The sequence below is a fragment of the Pinus tabuliformis genome, chromosome 7, assembly GCF_031772625.1.
Source record: "Pinus tabuliformis cultivar Carrire ecotype Pingquan chromosome 7, CPIR1, whole genome shotgun sequence".
NCBI lineage: Eukaryota > Viridiplantae > Streptophyta > Pinopsida > Pinales > Pinaceae > Pinus > Pinus tabuliformis.
In genome coordinates, this window is record NC_142293.1 from 1,738,309,110 (window position 1) to 1,738,323,948 (window position 14,839).

At 40.0% G+C, this 14,839-nt stretch overlaps 1 protein-coding gene across 1 annotated transcript; it reads left to right on the top strand.

Moving 5' to 3' along the window:
* The first annotated feature begins 7,106 nt into the window (after nt 1-7,106).
* Nucleotides 7,107-12,613, top strand: LOC149255284 (uncharacterized). The gene is made up of 2 exons (XM_089454996.1): nt 7,107-7,808; nt 9,158-12,613. The coding sequence occupies exons 1-2, from the start codon at nt 7,107-7,109 to the stop codon at nt 12,611-12,613; spliced, it is 4,158 nt and encodes a 1,385-aa protein (XP_089311122.1).
* Nucleotides 12,614-14,839: the final 2,226 nt, after the last annotated feature.

The window sequence follows — 14,839 nt, forward strand, 5'->3', positions numbered from 1 at the left end:
TGGATTCTGGTTTAGATTGAGATTTATTCCCTTTCCCTTCTTTGTCTTTCCATCCAATGCAAAGTTTTCTTCATCCTCGCCCTTGTATGGAGTCCCATCTCTAGTATTCTGCCTTAGTTCCTCATGTACCAAATCAGACCATAAGTGCTCCCAATTCAGTAGTTTCTCCTTGTCGTTCACCGAATCTTGATAATTATGCCAGCTCTTGGGAAGGCCCAAAAGGGCTAGGCTTACCAAGTTTTCTTCAGGAACATTAACACTGACCCTGCCAAGTTCATCACGACATTATGTGAAATTTCTTAGATACTGCGGAATAGTGTCATTCTTCTGCATCCTAATACTTTAAAGTTTAGCCTTGAGCACCAATTTCCTGTGGTCACTATTATTCTTGAAAAATCCTGTCAGTGCTTTCCACATTGCGAACGAAGTTTCTTTTCCGTGGATATTTGAGACAATGTGATATCTTACGCCCTCTAAGATTGTTCTCCTTTCCTTGGTTACATCTTTTTTCCACTGAGAAAGGATATGGGAATCAGATTCCGATGGTTTTACAACATCTACCTTGATGTATTCTAGCAATCCATTGTCATCCAATATCGTTGCCATGCAACAAAATTAGAGGTTCCTTCCAAGGAATACTCTAGCCTTAGTCCATTGAAGGCCATCTTCTCAGCTCTGAAGAGATCCTGTTGCACTGAACTTCAAATTCGAACCTTCTGAGAAACAACTTCGAAATTCCTACTCTAATGTGAATCTTGCTCTGATACCATGTAGAAATTATGGTGTAGATTTGCAACTACTTATGAAGTTTTAATCAAAATCACAAGACACAAACCTACTCTACTGCTTTGTGAAAATTAATTCACAATTTAGAACAAAAATTTCAGACATGCAATAAGAAATAAAACTCATGCACACAATAATTTTCCTAAGGAAATAAATTTGCTAAAAACCCCAACGTCTGCCTGCATTAATATGATGAATAAGGATATATTACAAGTGCTTTGCTCAACTGAGCACAACCTACAAGTGCATAAGCTATCTCTCTGCTCGCTTAGAAGCTCTGACCTAGACTTAGTCAACTTCCTCCTCTGCTTGAGCCCTTATTTCCTTGTGCAATTCCTTTAGAAATTAGGCCCTTATTATTTAGGAATTTCTCCAAAAGGCATTGCACAATTCCTCAAGTTGATCATCAGGTTGCATGAAACACCTGTACACTCCGGAATAATCTAGAAATGGTGTTACACTTCCTTGGAATCTCCACCTCATCTGGGTAACTCAAATTCTCTACATGAACTAGCTATTTTGGTTGGATTGATTAGTTAACCAGATGATCACTGAGTTTGAATGAAGTCCCACTGCACAACTGACCTTCCACTAGTTCCTCCAATAGTTTGAACTAGTTTAACTAAAAAAACTTGAGATAACTGAATTTGATTGCTACAAATTAGAAATCACACATGATTGACTGAAATCTAACTCCTCCAACTCGAATTTACTGAGTAAATTAGGTGACACAAGCCATGCCACACAAGTTAACTACATCCGAGTTGTCTCCTGAGATGGAAATTTGAGTTTTCTCAATTTAATCAAAGCAAAATCAAATTGAGAATTTCTTGCTGCATTTTTCAACATGTTTTTCATCCATCTCTATACTTTCAGAGTGGAAAAAGTGGAGGAATCAGCTCACAAAACTATTTTTACTAGTGGGACCAACTTGGAAAATTGGGTCTAAAACCTTCCAAAAGAATTTTGAGGCATTAAACAACATTTTTTTGGGGGTGAAACTTTCCTGCTTAATTGCAACACATTTTTTTATTATTCTACACAAATATACCTTCAAATGATGCAAAATCACCTAAATCGGAGTTAGTATGCAAAAGTTATGCAACTCAAAATTTGACCTTCCTGTTTTGACCACCATAATTCAGGAGGCTACCACGTCAGCCCCCATTACTGATGGAAAATGGGATATCCATGTGATCACAATGAATAATACTTTACAAGAGTCCATATTGTAACTCTTGTTAAGAGTTGAAGGAGTCAAACTTAACCACTAGTACGCTATCAAGCTATGTTATAACCAGACCACTAGGAGGAAAAGGGGCTCCATTCTATTCGAGTGCATTTTGTTCCATAGATGAATAAAGTAGTTGAGAGTGGATAGGGAGAGAGAAAACAAAGAGGATTTGTGCACTATAGTAGCCCATGGGCCATAGGCCTCACATATTTTTACTTGCAGCCATTTTCCATTAAAAGAAAGAGAACAAAGTAGCCTCACCTTCTCGTTGTGTTTTCTCCCAAAAGGGTTTCCCAGGTTGTATCTTGTGTTAATTTGTGGTTTGTGAGACTTTTTTCATTGTTTTGTATTTCCTACATAGTTATAAATTGCTTCTATACACAATAAACAACAATTAATAGATCCATAAATCAAAGGAGAAATAAACCATCATAGTGTAGATTTCAGGTTTTATGATATATTTTAGTAGATATGTTTTGACAAATTGTCTAGTAGAATATCGACAACAGTTTAAGTCGAAGCCTAAAATGGATATCTAAAAACAATAGTGGACTTAGTTTCACCAGAGGTGTGAAGCATGTGAACCATTTGTAGTTCGTTGAAAACACCCTACTCCTTTGGGGGAATCAACTATGATAGTTGAAAGGTTCAACGTCATCCTATATTATTTTTTAATGCATTAAGGGAGAAGGAAAATAATGAATGTCCTTTCATCCATTTCAAAAATTATGTAATTTTTGTGCAACGAGAAGTGGTTGAACATTAAATATTGGGATTCCTATCCCTATAAAAATTCCCATGACAACAGTTTATCAACAAGTTATCAACAATATCAAGAAAAATTTTCATAGTGAGGATCCCAATGGTTGAATCCAAAGGGACAAATCATTCTCTCAAGTTAGTCCTTTTAGCTCTCCCTTTTGCTTAATGTTTTTCCATGCTAACCCCATTGGTATTATCCAAAAAATAGCTCAAAAGCTCAAGTTTCTTTGGCAAGGGGGAAAATTGAATAAAAATAAATTTCACTTGTTCATCATATCTCCCACGGTTCAAGGTGGAAAAAAAATCAAGGATCCAATGTTAATCAATGTTTTAATCGGTTCCAAAATATTTTGGCATTTAATTATAAGAAAATTTTGCTAGTGGAAGAGAGCTTTTGTAAAAAAAATACTTTCAATGTAGTAGGAAAATATTTCTTGATAAGCCCCTTGATAGCTAAAAGGGATCACACATAAGGAAACTATGCAAATCGTTCACTCCATTAATTGAATCTAAGATATCCTAGATTCTAAGCAATTATAAGAGAATTAATTTGTGGATTAATTGCATCATACAAAATCTTCCTTTGGAAACTAAAGGAAAGCTTCTCCCTCTTAAGGAATGGATGGAAAAATAAAGGGCTCAACTATTTGTATGGCATCTCTATTTGGGGAAAATAAGGTAGATGTTGGGATTGCCAGAATTTATCATCTTCCAAACCTATCCAATACTTGATTCCAATGCTCTTCTCCTCCATGAAGGGGTACACACTAATGAATAGGAATCATAGGATAACAAAGGATGGGGCATGGATTCTATTCTATCAAACTTATCTATCAAGACCAAATACATGATCCTCATATCCCCTAGGAATCTAGTGTTTTAAATTATGTGAGGAATAAGGATGGAGTTCCAAAGATTAATGCCTTTTGTTGGGTTATGGTACATGAAAAATTGTCGATCTATAAAAATCTTCAACTGCAAGTCCATGGAACTTCTCAATATGCCTTGTTGATTCAAAAAACCAAAAACAATTTTTTTTAATTGCCCCTACACCAAATAGGTGTATGAGTATACCTTTGAATAACTTACAAGCAAACTACTACCTATAGAAGCATGGAGAAACATGTTCCCTCTCTAGCATAGACACTACAGTGGCTCCTTCTTAAACAAATTGATCCAAAAAAGAGTTTGGTTTGCATTTCTAAAATTAATCAATTGAAAAATCTAGTTGGCATGAAATAAAATGTTATTTCAAAATGAGAGAATAAGTGTAAGGATCATTGTTACGATAATTAAGATCTTAATGATTGGAGACCTCTACTGTAGAGGCATAAAATACCATAAGATTTTGTTACTTAATAATGAGGAAAGGACTTGGATAATTGTTAGAAAATCAGAAAGGCAGAATGATTTCGTTAATGTTGATAATTACTTGTGTTCTTATTATTTTATTTAATTTATTCTTTTATATTTGTATCATCAAGCAATCATCAAAACAAAAAACATGAAGATCAATGAAAGAAGATGTAGGCTCTCAGTTAGTGCTAAAACCACTCTATAGGGGAAAACCCAGTCAAAATATTCCACTAGAAAATCAAATTGAGATAGGACCTTATACCCAAAGACCTTCCTCCTCCACCAAGCTAGCCTTCCAATATGATTCAAAAAAGTTTGATAGTCTCTTCTTGTTCAACAACTATAGCTCAACAACAATCCAAAAATTTGAGCCCCAACAACTTCATAATTTTGGCTCCCAACAAAAATCTATAATTTTTACCCCAACTACTTCAGAACTTCGGCCCAAAAACAATCCAACAACTTCGCATGTGTGAGATAAGGAGAGAGAAAATTTCGACTTCTAGTGCTTGACAAAGTCCTCCTTTTTAGCTAGCTCTTTCCTCCTTGTTCCTTGAATTTCACACCCTTTTCTTGTACTACAAATTATAGATCGAACTTGATGAGTGAGTGCTCCAAATGAGGTTGAGTTGTTTCCTTTATATAAGAGATTATGGCCCTCAATTAGGCTGACTTTTCCAGTTTGAGGCCGACTTGGTGGAGGAGGCCTAGAAGACCTAATTTACATCAAAATAAATTTGTTTCTTGATTGACAATGCCCAATAAGGTTAAATTACATTATGACATGGAAAATGACACTTGAAATAAACCCTAGAATCCTACAATGGAGCCTTTGACCTATAAATCATTGACACAAGCATGAAACTCATGCTTTGATAAGTAAATTTCTTTAATAATAAAATTCTTTTTTCTTTCATTTTACAAATACAATACATCATGACTCAAACACAATTATGAAGACGACACTAGTTACATTCTTCAACAATGACAAATCCACTAATGGGGAGTGGTACGACTAAACTACTATCCACAACCCATCTCCTAACCCCTTTGGAGAATTTGAATGAAGGATGATAACTTTCGTAAATGGAAATAACACCAACAAAAACATATTCTCTTTTTCAATGGCACCTTGAAAAGAAATCCTTCAGTGGTAGGCATTAGGGGGAGCACCATTGTTCATAGAGGAAATATAACATTGGGTTGTACTTATCAAGCTTATGAACAAGTAGCATACTCTAGTTAATAATACCTTAGCTAGACCAATTCCTAGAGTAAAAGTTGAAGCATCTTGGAAAGCATAAATTCTTATCATATATTGAGAATTTTGAACAATCAAGTAGATGCCCAATCCATTCATGCAACAAGATTAAGGAAATGATTCATGGGAAAAAGGGGAAGGTCTCATACTACCCAATCACATAAGTTTATAGTAATGAGAAAACCACACTTCTTGCCATGTTGTGAGGCATTCAATACGTTTAAAGGTAGAGATATCATAGTAGTAGTGGAGTGCATTCATATAATGACATTGCACATGCCTTTCATTTTCATATATCATCACTTTGAAATTGAGTGTGTCAAGTTAAGGGTATAAGGTGGGACAATGGGGTATACATCTGCAAGCAACTCATAGCCTAGTCCGCCACTATTCCAAATTATAATCATGGCTTTGTTGATCAATTGGATGATGATTAACTGAGTTTCTAAAGGTTTGATTAGTACTAAACTTCGAAATGTGTTTAGGCTCAACATCAAGGGAATTCAAAGAAGAATAGATCATCCATCAATTATATGAAGACATGAAGTTAAAGAATCAAGTAAAACAACATGTAAATAGTGATCCAAATGAAACTTTGAGCAAAAACACCCTTCCTTAAAATCAATAATTATGTTTTGTAGATCAATTCTGATCTTAGATGTGTTTTTGAATCTATACTTGCAATAGTCCAATAAGGTCATTTATAAAAGATTCCCATCTTTTTTTGCCAACCTTTTTATTTTATTAAATACACTAACTTTTGAACCCAAACTTATCTTTCACTTTGTATTACTCTACTATATAATTTAACCATACCTCTTTTAGTACACAAGTTTTTACACATTCCTGTAAAAAAGAATTATAATAAATTTATATTTATGAATTTTATATAAACAAAAACATTTATTTTATTTTAAAAAATCATAATTATTTATTTTTGAGCCCATAGGCTCATTCTACAACCTAGTGTGAAGGCGATGTGTAAGTATGTTCATCCTCAATTTCGAGTTGACACGTGTACCTCTTAAAATAAAAATAAATTAATCAATGCACATTTTTTTAATTAATATATTTTTAAGTATACATCAATATTAATTCACATTAAAATATTTTATTCATAACTCACATTGGTTATTTATTATATACAACATTAAAATATTTTCTTTTAACATAAAATATTTTCTTTTAAAATATATATGAAGTTTTACCATTGGGGGTTTTTGGGTTCTAGGTTTTGACAACCCATGGTAATCTCTATATCATTCAAAAATACAATTTAAACAATGAAAAATTACACATTGTTTTTTACACTTTAAAATAAGCTTGCATTTGAAGAAATTTGATCCCTCTCTACTCATGTTAGATCCATGCTTAAGTGGATATATGTTGGTATATAGGTAAAATTCTAATATTTTTATTATTATATTAAAAATTTTATTTTGTTTTAATTTTAATTTGTTAATATTAAGACCCTAGAGGCCTCCCACTAGAGCGGGTTGGAGCTCGCTGCTGGAGACCCTGCGCGCGCGCCTGACTTTCAAATTTTTTTTCCCGCCCTCGCCTGGTTCTGCCTCTCAGGCCTGGCAGGCAGGGCTGCCGCCAGCCCCTGCCCTCCCATCTGCTCGCTCCTGACACGGGCCTTCTGCCGGTGCTGCTCTGGGGCCCTCCTGCGCCTTTGCCCCTTTCAACCTGGCTTCGCAGTTCTAAATGGCTGGGAACGCCCCCCCCCCCCCTCCGGACCCTGAAAACTATGAAGATCTTTTCGCCTCTCTGCTCCCTGAGAAAGCTGCCTCAAGACCGCGTCCCTCTGAATCGAAGTTCATCAAGCGTCTCGATGAAATACCTGAGGTTTCTCTCCCTCCATCCCTTCCAAGAAAATCGGCAATAACACTCGCTGAAAGAGGCCTAGTTGGTCAGTTCACAGGTTTATGGCCATCTCCAAGAACAGTGCAGAAATGGGTGGAGCGCAACTGGAACGCAATGATCCAAGGGAAAATAGCTATCAGATTCTGCGGAAGGGGCTATTACACCTTCATATTTGAATCCAAGGAAGATAGGAACCTAATATTCAGAAATGGGCCTTACTTCATGGATTCAAGAGGCCTCTACCTAAACAGATGGACTCCAGACTTCGATCCGGAAATGGACATCCCAAACGCAGTCCCGGTCTGGGTCCGCCTCCCACATCTTCCGCTCCACTGCTGGGGGGACGAATCAGTCAAGGCAATAGGGAATGCAGTAGGCAAATTCATTGACAGATCTGAGCCAAGGGAGAACATGCACGCATGCGCCAGGATTTGTGTTGAAGTAGACCTCGGGAAAGGACTGCCGGAAGCCATCAAGATTAAAGTTGATCAATGGACGCACATCCAACAACTTGACTACGAACAGCTCCCCTTCAAATGCAAGGTATGTCACGAATACGGACATTTTGCAAATAGATGTAGCAAGCTAAAAATAAATGAAACCACTGAAAATGAAGAACAAACAGAAGGTCACTGGGAACAAGTCAAGAGGAAAAAACCTTCAGTCAACCAAGGGACATCCTCAAAGCCCCCTTCAGGAACCCTCCCTCCTCCTCCTCCCCCTCCTCCCAGCTCCACTCCCTCCTTTCCATCCTCCTCCAACCCTTTCGAATCTCTGAATGTCGAAAACCTTCCCTCCCCCCCTCCATCCCCCCGAGCCATCTCCCTTGCTGTAATCTCCTCGCCTTCAATCCCTCCACCCTCCCCCCCTCCAACTATAGAGAGAATTCTCACCAGAAACAAACTGAAAGAAGCCAATATTCCTTCAGATCCCCCAAGAAAGGCAGGTAGAAAATCAAATAAAGAGCTCAGAGACGAGGCAGCAGTGAAAGAGATGGCAACTGGAGCACAACAACCAATGGATTCCTACCTAGATAAGCAAAAAGGAAGTGGAGAAAAATCAAAGGAGAGGATTGGGACTCATCCAAAGTCTGGTAAATGATGAATCTGGTCTCTTGGAACTGTAGGGGGATGGGCTCCTCCCCAAAAATAAATGCAGTCCGCGATCTAATAAGCCAGGAGCAGCTAGAAATCTTCCTCATCCAGGAGACCAAGTTATCAGACCAAGAATTCCAAAACCAAATCAAAAGAATCAAAAATTTTGAAGGCTTCTCTTCAGGCTCAGAAGGTGCCTCAGGAGGCATAGGAACACTCTGGAACAAAAATAAATGGACTCCCACCAACCTTCAGTCCTGTAACTAGTGGATCAAAACCGATCTCAGAAACAAAGTCTCACAAGAAGTCTTCAACATTTACAACATCTACGCACCCAATCACTACCGGGACAAAGCATCTTGCTGGGACTCTTTATCCTCTGAATTACTAGCCTCTCCTGATAGGAACATAATCCTGGGAGGAGATTTAAATCTTATAAGAAACACAGATGAAAAGTTTGGAGGAAATTTTCATTCGGACCCTTCAAGAGAGGCGCTGGAAGCCATAATCCAGACTCACAACCTCATCGACATCCCTCTCTGCAACGGGAAATATACATGGAGTAATAAAAGAACAGGCAATCACAACATAAAAGAAAGGCTTGACAGATTTCTAATACAGGAAGGTATAGTAGCAAGCCATGCCCTCATCAAAAGCAAAATAATTCAGGCTTCGGCCTCCGACCACAAACCTGTGGTGTTGTATTTGGAAAAAGGGAGAAATCTGGGACCTCTCCCATTCAAATACAACAAATCGTGGGACCATAATGAAAAATTCAGTTCTCTCATTCAAACTCAGTGGGCAAAGGAAGTTGTGGGATCCCCAAACTATGTCTGGGAAACCAAACTAAAAAACCTGAGAACCGTTATTAAAAAGTGGGCCAAGGAAAATGCTGCTATGGAGAAGAAGAAAAAGGCGGATCTTCAAGAGCAGATGGAACAGTGGAACAAAGAAAAAGAAAACAGTCAGCCTACAACTGAAGACATAAACCATGAAAACGCAATGTATAGAGAATTATACAGGCAAAACAGACTTGAGGAAGAAGACCACAGGCAGAAATCAAGATGCTTATGGTTAAAGGCTGGAGACAAAAATACATCCTTCTTCCATAATAATATAAAGCTCAGGCGTGCAGGAAACCAGATAGATAAAATAGTGGTCGATGGGAGAGAGATCAACGAGCAAGAAGAAATCAAAGAGGCAACTTTCAACCACTTCAACTCCTTTCTAACAGCAGCCCCTCAGCAGTCGGACAACTCAGACTTTCTCAGCGCGGTAGAGAACAAAATCTCCGATCTTCAAAACCAGGAGCTGGATCAGGAGATCACAGAGGAAGAAATCAGACTCGCAGCATTCAGCATGCAACAGGACAAAGCCCCGGGGCCAGATGGCTTCACGGTGGCCTTTTTCCGAAATCATTGGAACACCATCAAAAAAGATTTTGTAAGGATGGTCAAGAATGTCTTTAAAAACTTCAAGATGGGAGACAACACTAAATCCTCCCACCTCGCTCTTATCCCCAAGGATCCTAATCCCCGTTCCTTTGATCGCTTTAGACCAATTTCCCTGTGCAATGTCTCTTACAAGATAGTCACCAAAATCTTAGCCAACAGACTTAAAAAGCTTCTCCCCCATCTTATCTCTGAGAATCAAGGAGGTTTTGTCCCCCACAGGCAGATCTCTGATAATGTCATCCTCATCCAAGAGGCAATTCATAGCAGTATCAGCAGAAAGGAAAGAGGTATGATAATTAAACTAGACATGGCAAACGCCTTCGATAGAGTTGACCATCATTTCCTATCAGTTGTCCTCAAAAAATTTGGGATCTCAAACAATTTCATAAATATCATTCTTGGTTGCATTTCCAATCCATGGACTGCCCCTCTGATTAATGGCCGCCCGAGCAGATATTTCAGAAGCACCCGGGGTCTGAGGCAAGGCTGCCCTCTCTCCCCGTTCTTGTACATCATCATGGCAGAAACTTTGAGCGCTCAATTGGAAAAACTCCGCAAACAAAAACTGATCACTGGAATAGGCATAGAAAGAGGGACTAAAGAGATCAATCACTCTCTCTTTGCGGATGATACTCTCCTCATCGGGGGTGCTTCAAGCATAATGGCCAAAAGATTCAAGAAAGTCCTGAACGCCTTCCTAGATGCCTCAGGAGGATTATTGAACAATAAAAAATGCAAGATTTACACTTGGAATGTCTCTGACCAAATCAAGAAAAGAATCTCCAATATCCTGGACATTCCAATTCAAGGGAATTGGAGCTACTTTTCATACCTTGGCTTGCCTCTAGCCAAAGCAACAATCAAGGCAGAGATCTGGACCAGTCATATTGAAAAAATGAGAGGCTTGCTTCAGAGCTGGGGAGTTTCTTGGCTCAACCTAGCGGGCAGATCAACCTTAATAAAGGCAATCCTTTCGGCCCTCCCCATCTATCAGTATGCGGTCACCTTGGCTCCAGCCAGTATCCACAAGCATATGGAACTGCTCATGAGAAGTTTCCTGTGGCAAGGGGGAAGGCAAGACTCAAAAAAATTTAGTCTAGTCAAATGGGAGCAAGTCATTCTTCCTTATGAAAAGGGAGGCCTAGCCATAAAAATTCCGAGCCTCTCCAACCGCGCCATGGGACTCAAACTGATCTGGAGATTACTCACTGATAAAGGTGCCTGGTGGGTGGATGTTCTCTCAAAGAAATACCTCAATGGAACAAACTCAAATCTTCTTTCAGAAACAATTGCTGATCGGCCTTGCACTTCAGTCTGGAAGCTCATTAAAAAGGTCCTCCCTCAGTTTAGGGACAACATATCCAAAGTGCCTGGCAGTGGCAAGGAGATTAACATATGGAAGGACAAAATCATGGGCACAAAACCGAGAAACCTCAACCAAAATCTCAGGCCCTTGCAGATTTGGATGGAAACAAAAAACTTATACACCTTGTACGACATCTCTATCTGGGAACACAATGTCTGGCAGGGCTGGAAGGACATAAAGCCTCCCATAGATATTGAAGATATGTGGCTCAATCTCAAGGCCTCTCTCTCAGGTGCCGCTCCTACCAATTTAGGGGCTGCAGACAGGTATATATGGGATCCAAGTGGAGGCAAATTCACGGTCAGAGATGGATACAAATTCCTTCAGACTCACAACCCAACAGAGAACTGGAATCTTTCCACAACGGTTTGGAAAACAGAGTGCATTCCCAAGGTTAAACATTTCAACTGGACTCTCCTCAAAGGTAAGGTGCTCACAGCTGAAAACTTAAGGAAAAGAGGCATCTTAGGGCCTTCAATTTGCTGTTTCTGTCGAACTGAGGAGGAAAGTAGTCACCACTTGTTCCTCCAATGCCCTCTAGCTCAAAGCTGCTGGAAACAGATGGCCAGCCCTCTGGAAATTGAAGAAACATATAATCAGCTTCCATCCCTGCAAAAAAAATGGGCAAGACTTTATCCCTTCTCCAAGAAAGGCAAAGGCATCATAACCCGAGTATGGAAATGCATCCCAGCTACTCTTTGCTGGCAAATTTGGCTAGCCAGGAATAACTGTATCTTCAATGATAAAAAGCCCAATCCTGCCCGAATTTTGGCCAAAACAATCGCACTCATCTCTGAAACAGTAAGTGCAAATTTGGCAGCTCCCCCAGACCGATCCAACTGGCACAAAGAAGAGGAGGAATGGCTCAACAAATTCCATATCAAATTCAGCAAAATATGCTCGGACCATCCCAAAAGCAGCATGAGAAGAACACAATGGAAGATCAGGGGCACAAAGGAAGAAGTAAGCCAGTGGATCCTTAACCAGAAACGCCACACTTTGTTCTTCGATGGTGCCTCCAAGAATAACCCAGGGAAAGCAGGAGCAGGGGGTATCATAAAGGACAGCCAAGGGAAAACCTTAGTGAGCTATGAATGGGGATTGGGCCAAATGTCCAACAATTTGGCTGAAGCCTACAGCCTCTATTTAGGCACCTCCATTTTGAACAGGTTAAAACTCAGGAATCCAATAATAGTTGGAGATTCGGCCATCCTTATCGCAGCCATGGTGTCGGGGACACAGTTCAAAAAAGAGGTTCTCAACAACGTAAAAACCAGAATTTTAGACAATATCCAAGAACTGGGGGATACGTTATTCAAACATGTTCTGAGAGACAATAATAAGGAAGCAGACCATTTTGCCTCCATGGCAACATCCAGACAGATCGGTCAAGTCAAGGAAAATGAGCTCACATATGGCAAACCAATCCCGTAACCAATCCAGCAGTCAGTCAATCCTTCAGACAAGTCTAATCAGCCCCTCTTTGATTTCTGACGCAATCATTTCCTGCATACCTTCTCGTGATCTCAGGCCATACTCAATTATGTCGCAAGTAGTCTGTCCCGCCCCGAACCAAGCTCCTCCTCCTGCATCGTGCCTCATCCGAACGTACTGGCCTGCAAACAGGACCCTTATCTCTCACTCCTCTCGTGATTTCATTAAGCGGCCTCCTGATATCAGTCAACTCAAGATCTACATAAATTACGACAAAGATCCATCCCCTGATCTCAATCCAGTGCAAATCTTCAATTTCACATCACTCCCATCGTCCCCTTCCACTTCCGCTCTGATTTATACCCCCCCCAATCCACCAATCCTTGTGCGCCTCCGTTTTTCGCTCTTCTTCCTCCTGGAGAACAAAGACTCCCCTTCATGCAATCGGTCCCAGAAGCTCTGCAACAGGCGAGGCTGTTTCCTGAGCATCTCAGAAGCGCGCTCTTCATCTAAAGTCTTCAGGTATATTTTTCGTTGTCTCCAAGTCTGGTCGCTCTTCTCCTTCTCGGCTGCTCCAATCATTCCTGTGCATTCTATTTGCTTAGACCCCGTGGTCAGCTCCCTCGGCGTTAACCTCTTCCCTTTTCCATCTTCTGCCTCTTCTTATTCCTTCTCCCCCGTCCTTCTGGCCCGTATCCTCTTCTCTTTTAGCTCCCTAGCCATGGCAGAGACTCCAGACATCAGAATGCAGAACGTGAATCAGGAAGGCAGAGACCAACCTGAGAACCCGCTAGACAGAGTGCTCGGCAACAATAGCTGCACGCTATGTAAACAACATTGCTTCATGATAGCCAGGTTCATTAAACATTTCAATGAACTCAAAGAAGATTTTCAGGCAGATAGTAGATCCAAGAGAAAGAAACTGGAAAAACAAAGAGCTGAGATTGAAAGCCTAAAAGAAAAATGTAATCATATGGAAGAGGCCATATCTCACATCAAAAATATCACTCAGAGCATGCAAGCTGAGACATCAACCAGAGCAAGCATCAAGAAGGAACACCAGATCGAAGACTCTGTCAATCAGTTTATGTAATCAGTCAAATGTCTAGTAAATTTTGCTTTCTCGCAGGTCTCTTTGTAAGGCAATACAACCGCTTTTTATTTCAATCTATCCTATCCAAGTTTACTCCCAAGAAGTCAGGGTCTGCGCACCCATTTTGGACTTCTCTTCTTCCTCCTCTTCCACTCTTTGTAACAGGATTTGCTCTTAGCAGTTTTTTATAATAGAAAAGTACCCGATCTGGTTTAAAAAAAAAAAATATTAAGACCCTAGATGGTGTGTTAAGCACAAGCGAAGGTGGGGGTTGGCTAACACCATCCCACCTAGCTATACAACTGGGGGACATGGTAGCATACCCCCTTAAATGTTCAACTAGTAATATTGTCTTAGACACAGGGATGGCTCCTCCTCAACTATCCTACACACCACAAATGACATTTCACCTGACCAAACCCAACCTCTGTCAAATCCACATACGCTAGGATCCAAATTTAATCTCTACTCACCTGACCTTTCTTTCTGTGATTAGGAGCAACTCACAACCATTTAACATGGTATTCAATGAGGTGGCCCTAGATTTCAATTACATAAGGCTCAATAACACTCATTAGATTGTTATTCGACACGGTGAGTAATTTAAAATTTCCAACTCCAAGGCTCTGGCATCACAATTTTCCTTTGGACGATGAAGCTTATCTCCTATTTGTCAGTACAACCTTTCTAGTTCCTTGGTGCATCCTTCACAACCCCAAACTCTTCAGGCTTTCCTCCAGAAGCCCATGGGAAGGAGCACATGCCCAGGGATGAGTTTTGGCCCATGGTGACTATTTTTTCATTCTACAAATTTTCCTGACACTCTAGTTCTCTTGATCACAATGGTCGTTGGGCGGTGCTCCATCCAGCCCCTTGGACTCATCTCATGCACTCTCATGTGGAATCACATCATCTCGATAACTGGTATGACAAGTCTTTATTTTATACTCTTTGGTTAGTTCCTATCCTATTTCCTAGGAGTCACCTATTTTCACTAATGGTGGCTAGGTTTTCACTCCCTTATTATTCGTGATTGAGCCCTTGATCTCCTGTAGCTACCCCTTTCTCTCTTGGCTTTCTTTTGTTGATGGAATTCCTTCCCTTAGGACCTTTTCTTCGCCATATCACCTCCA

Bases quoted from the DNA above. Each gene is read 5' to 3' on its own strand.
- LOC149255284 (XM_089454996.1), top strand. From the start codon at position 7,107: ATGGCTGGGAACGCCCCCCCCCCCCCTCCGGACCCTGAAAACTATGAA. The intron at 7,809-9,157 runs GTATGTCACGAA...ATTCAAACTCAG, and splicing joins AGCTCCCCTTCAAATGCAAG to TGGGCAAAGGAAGTTGTGGG.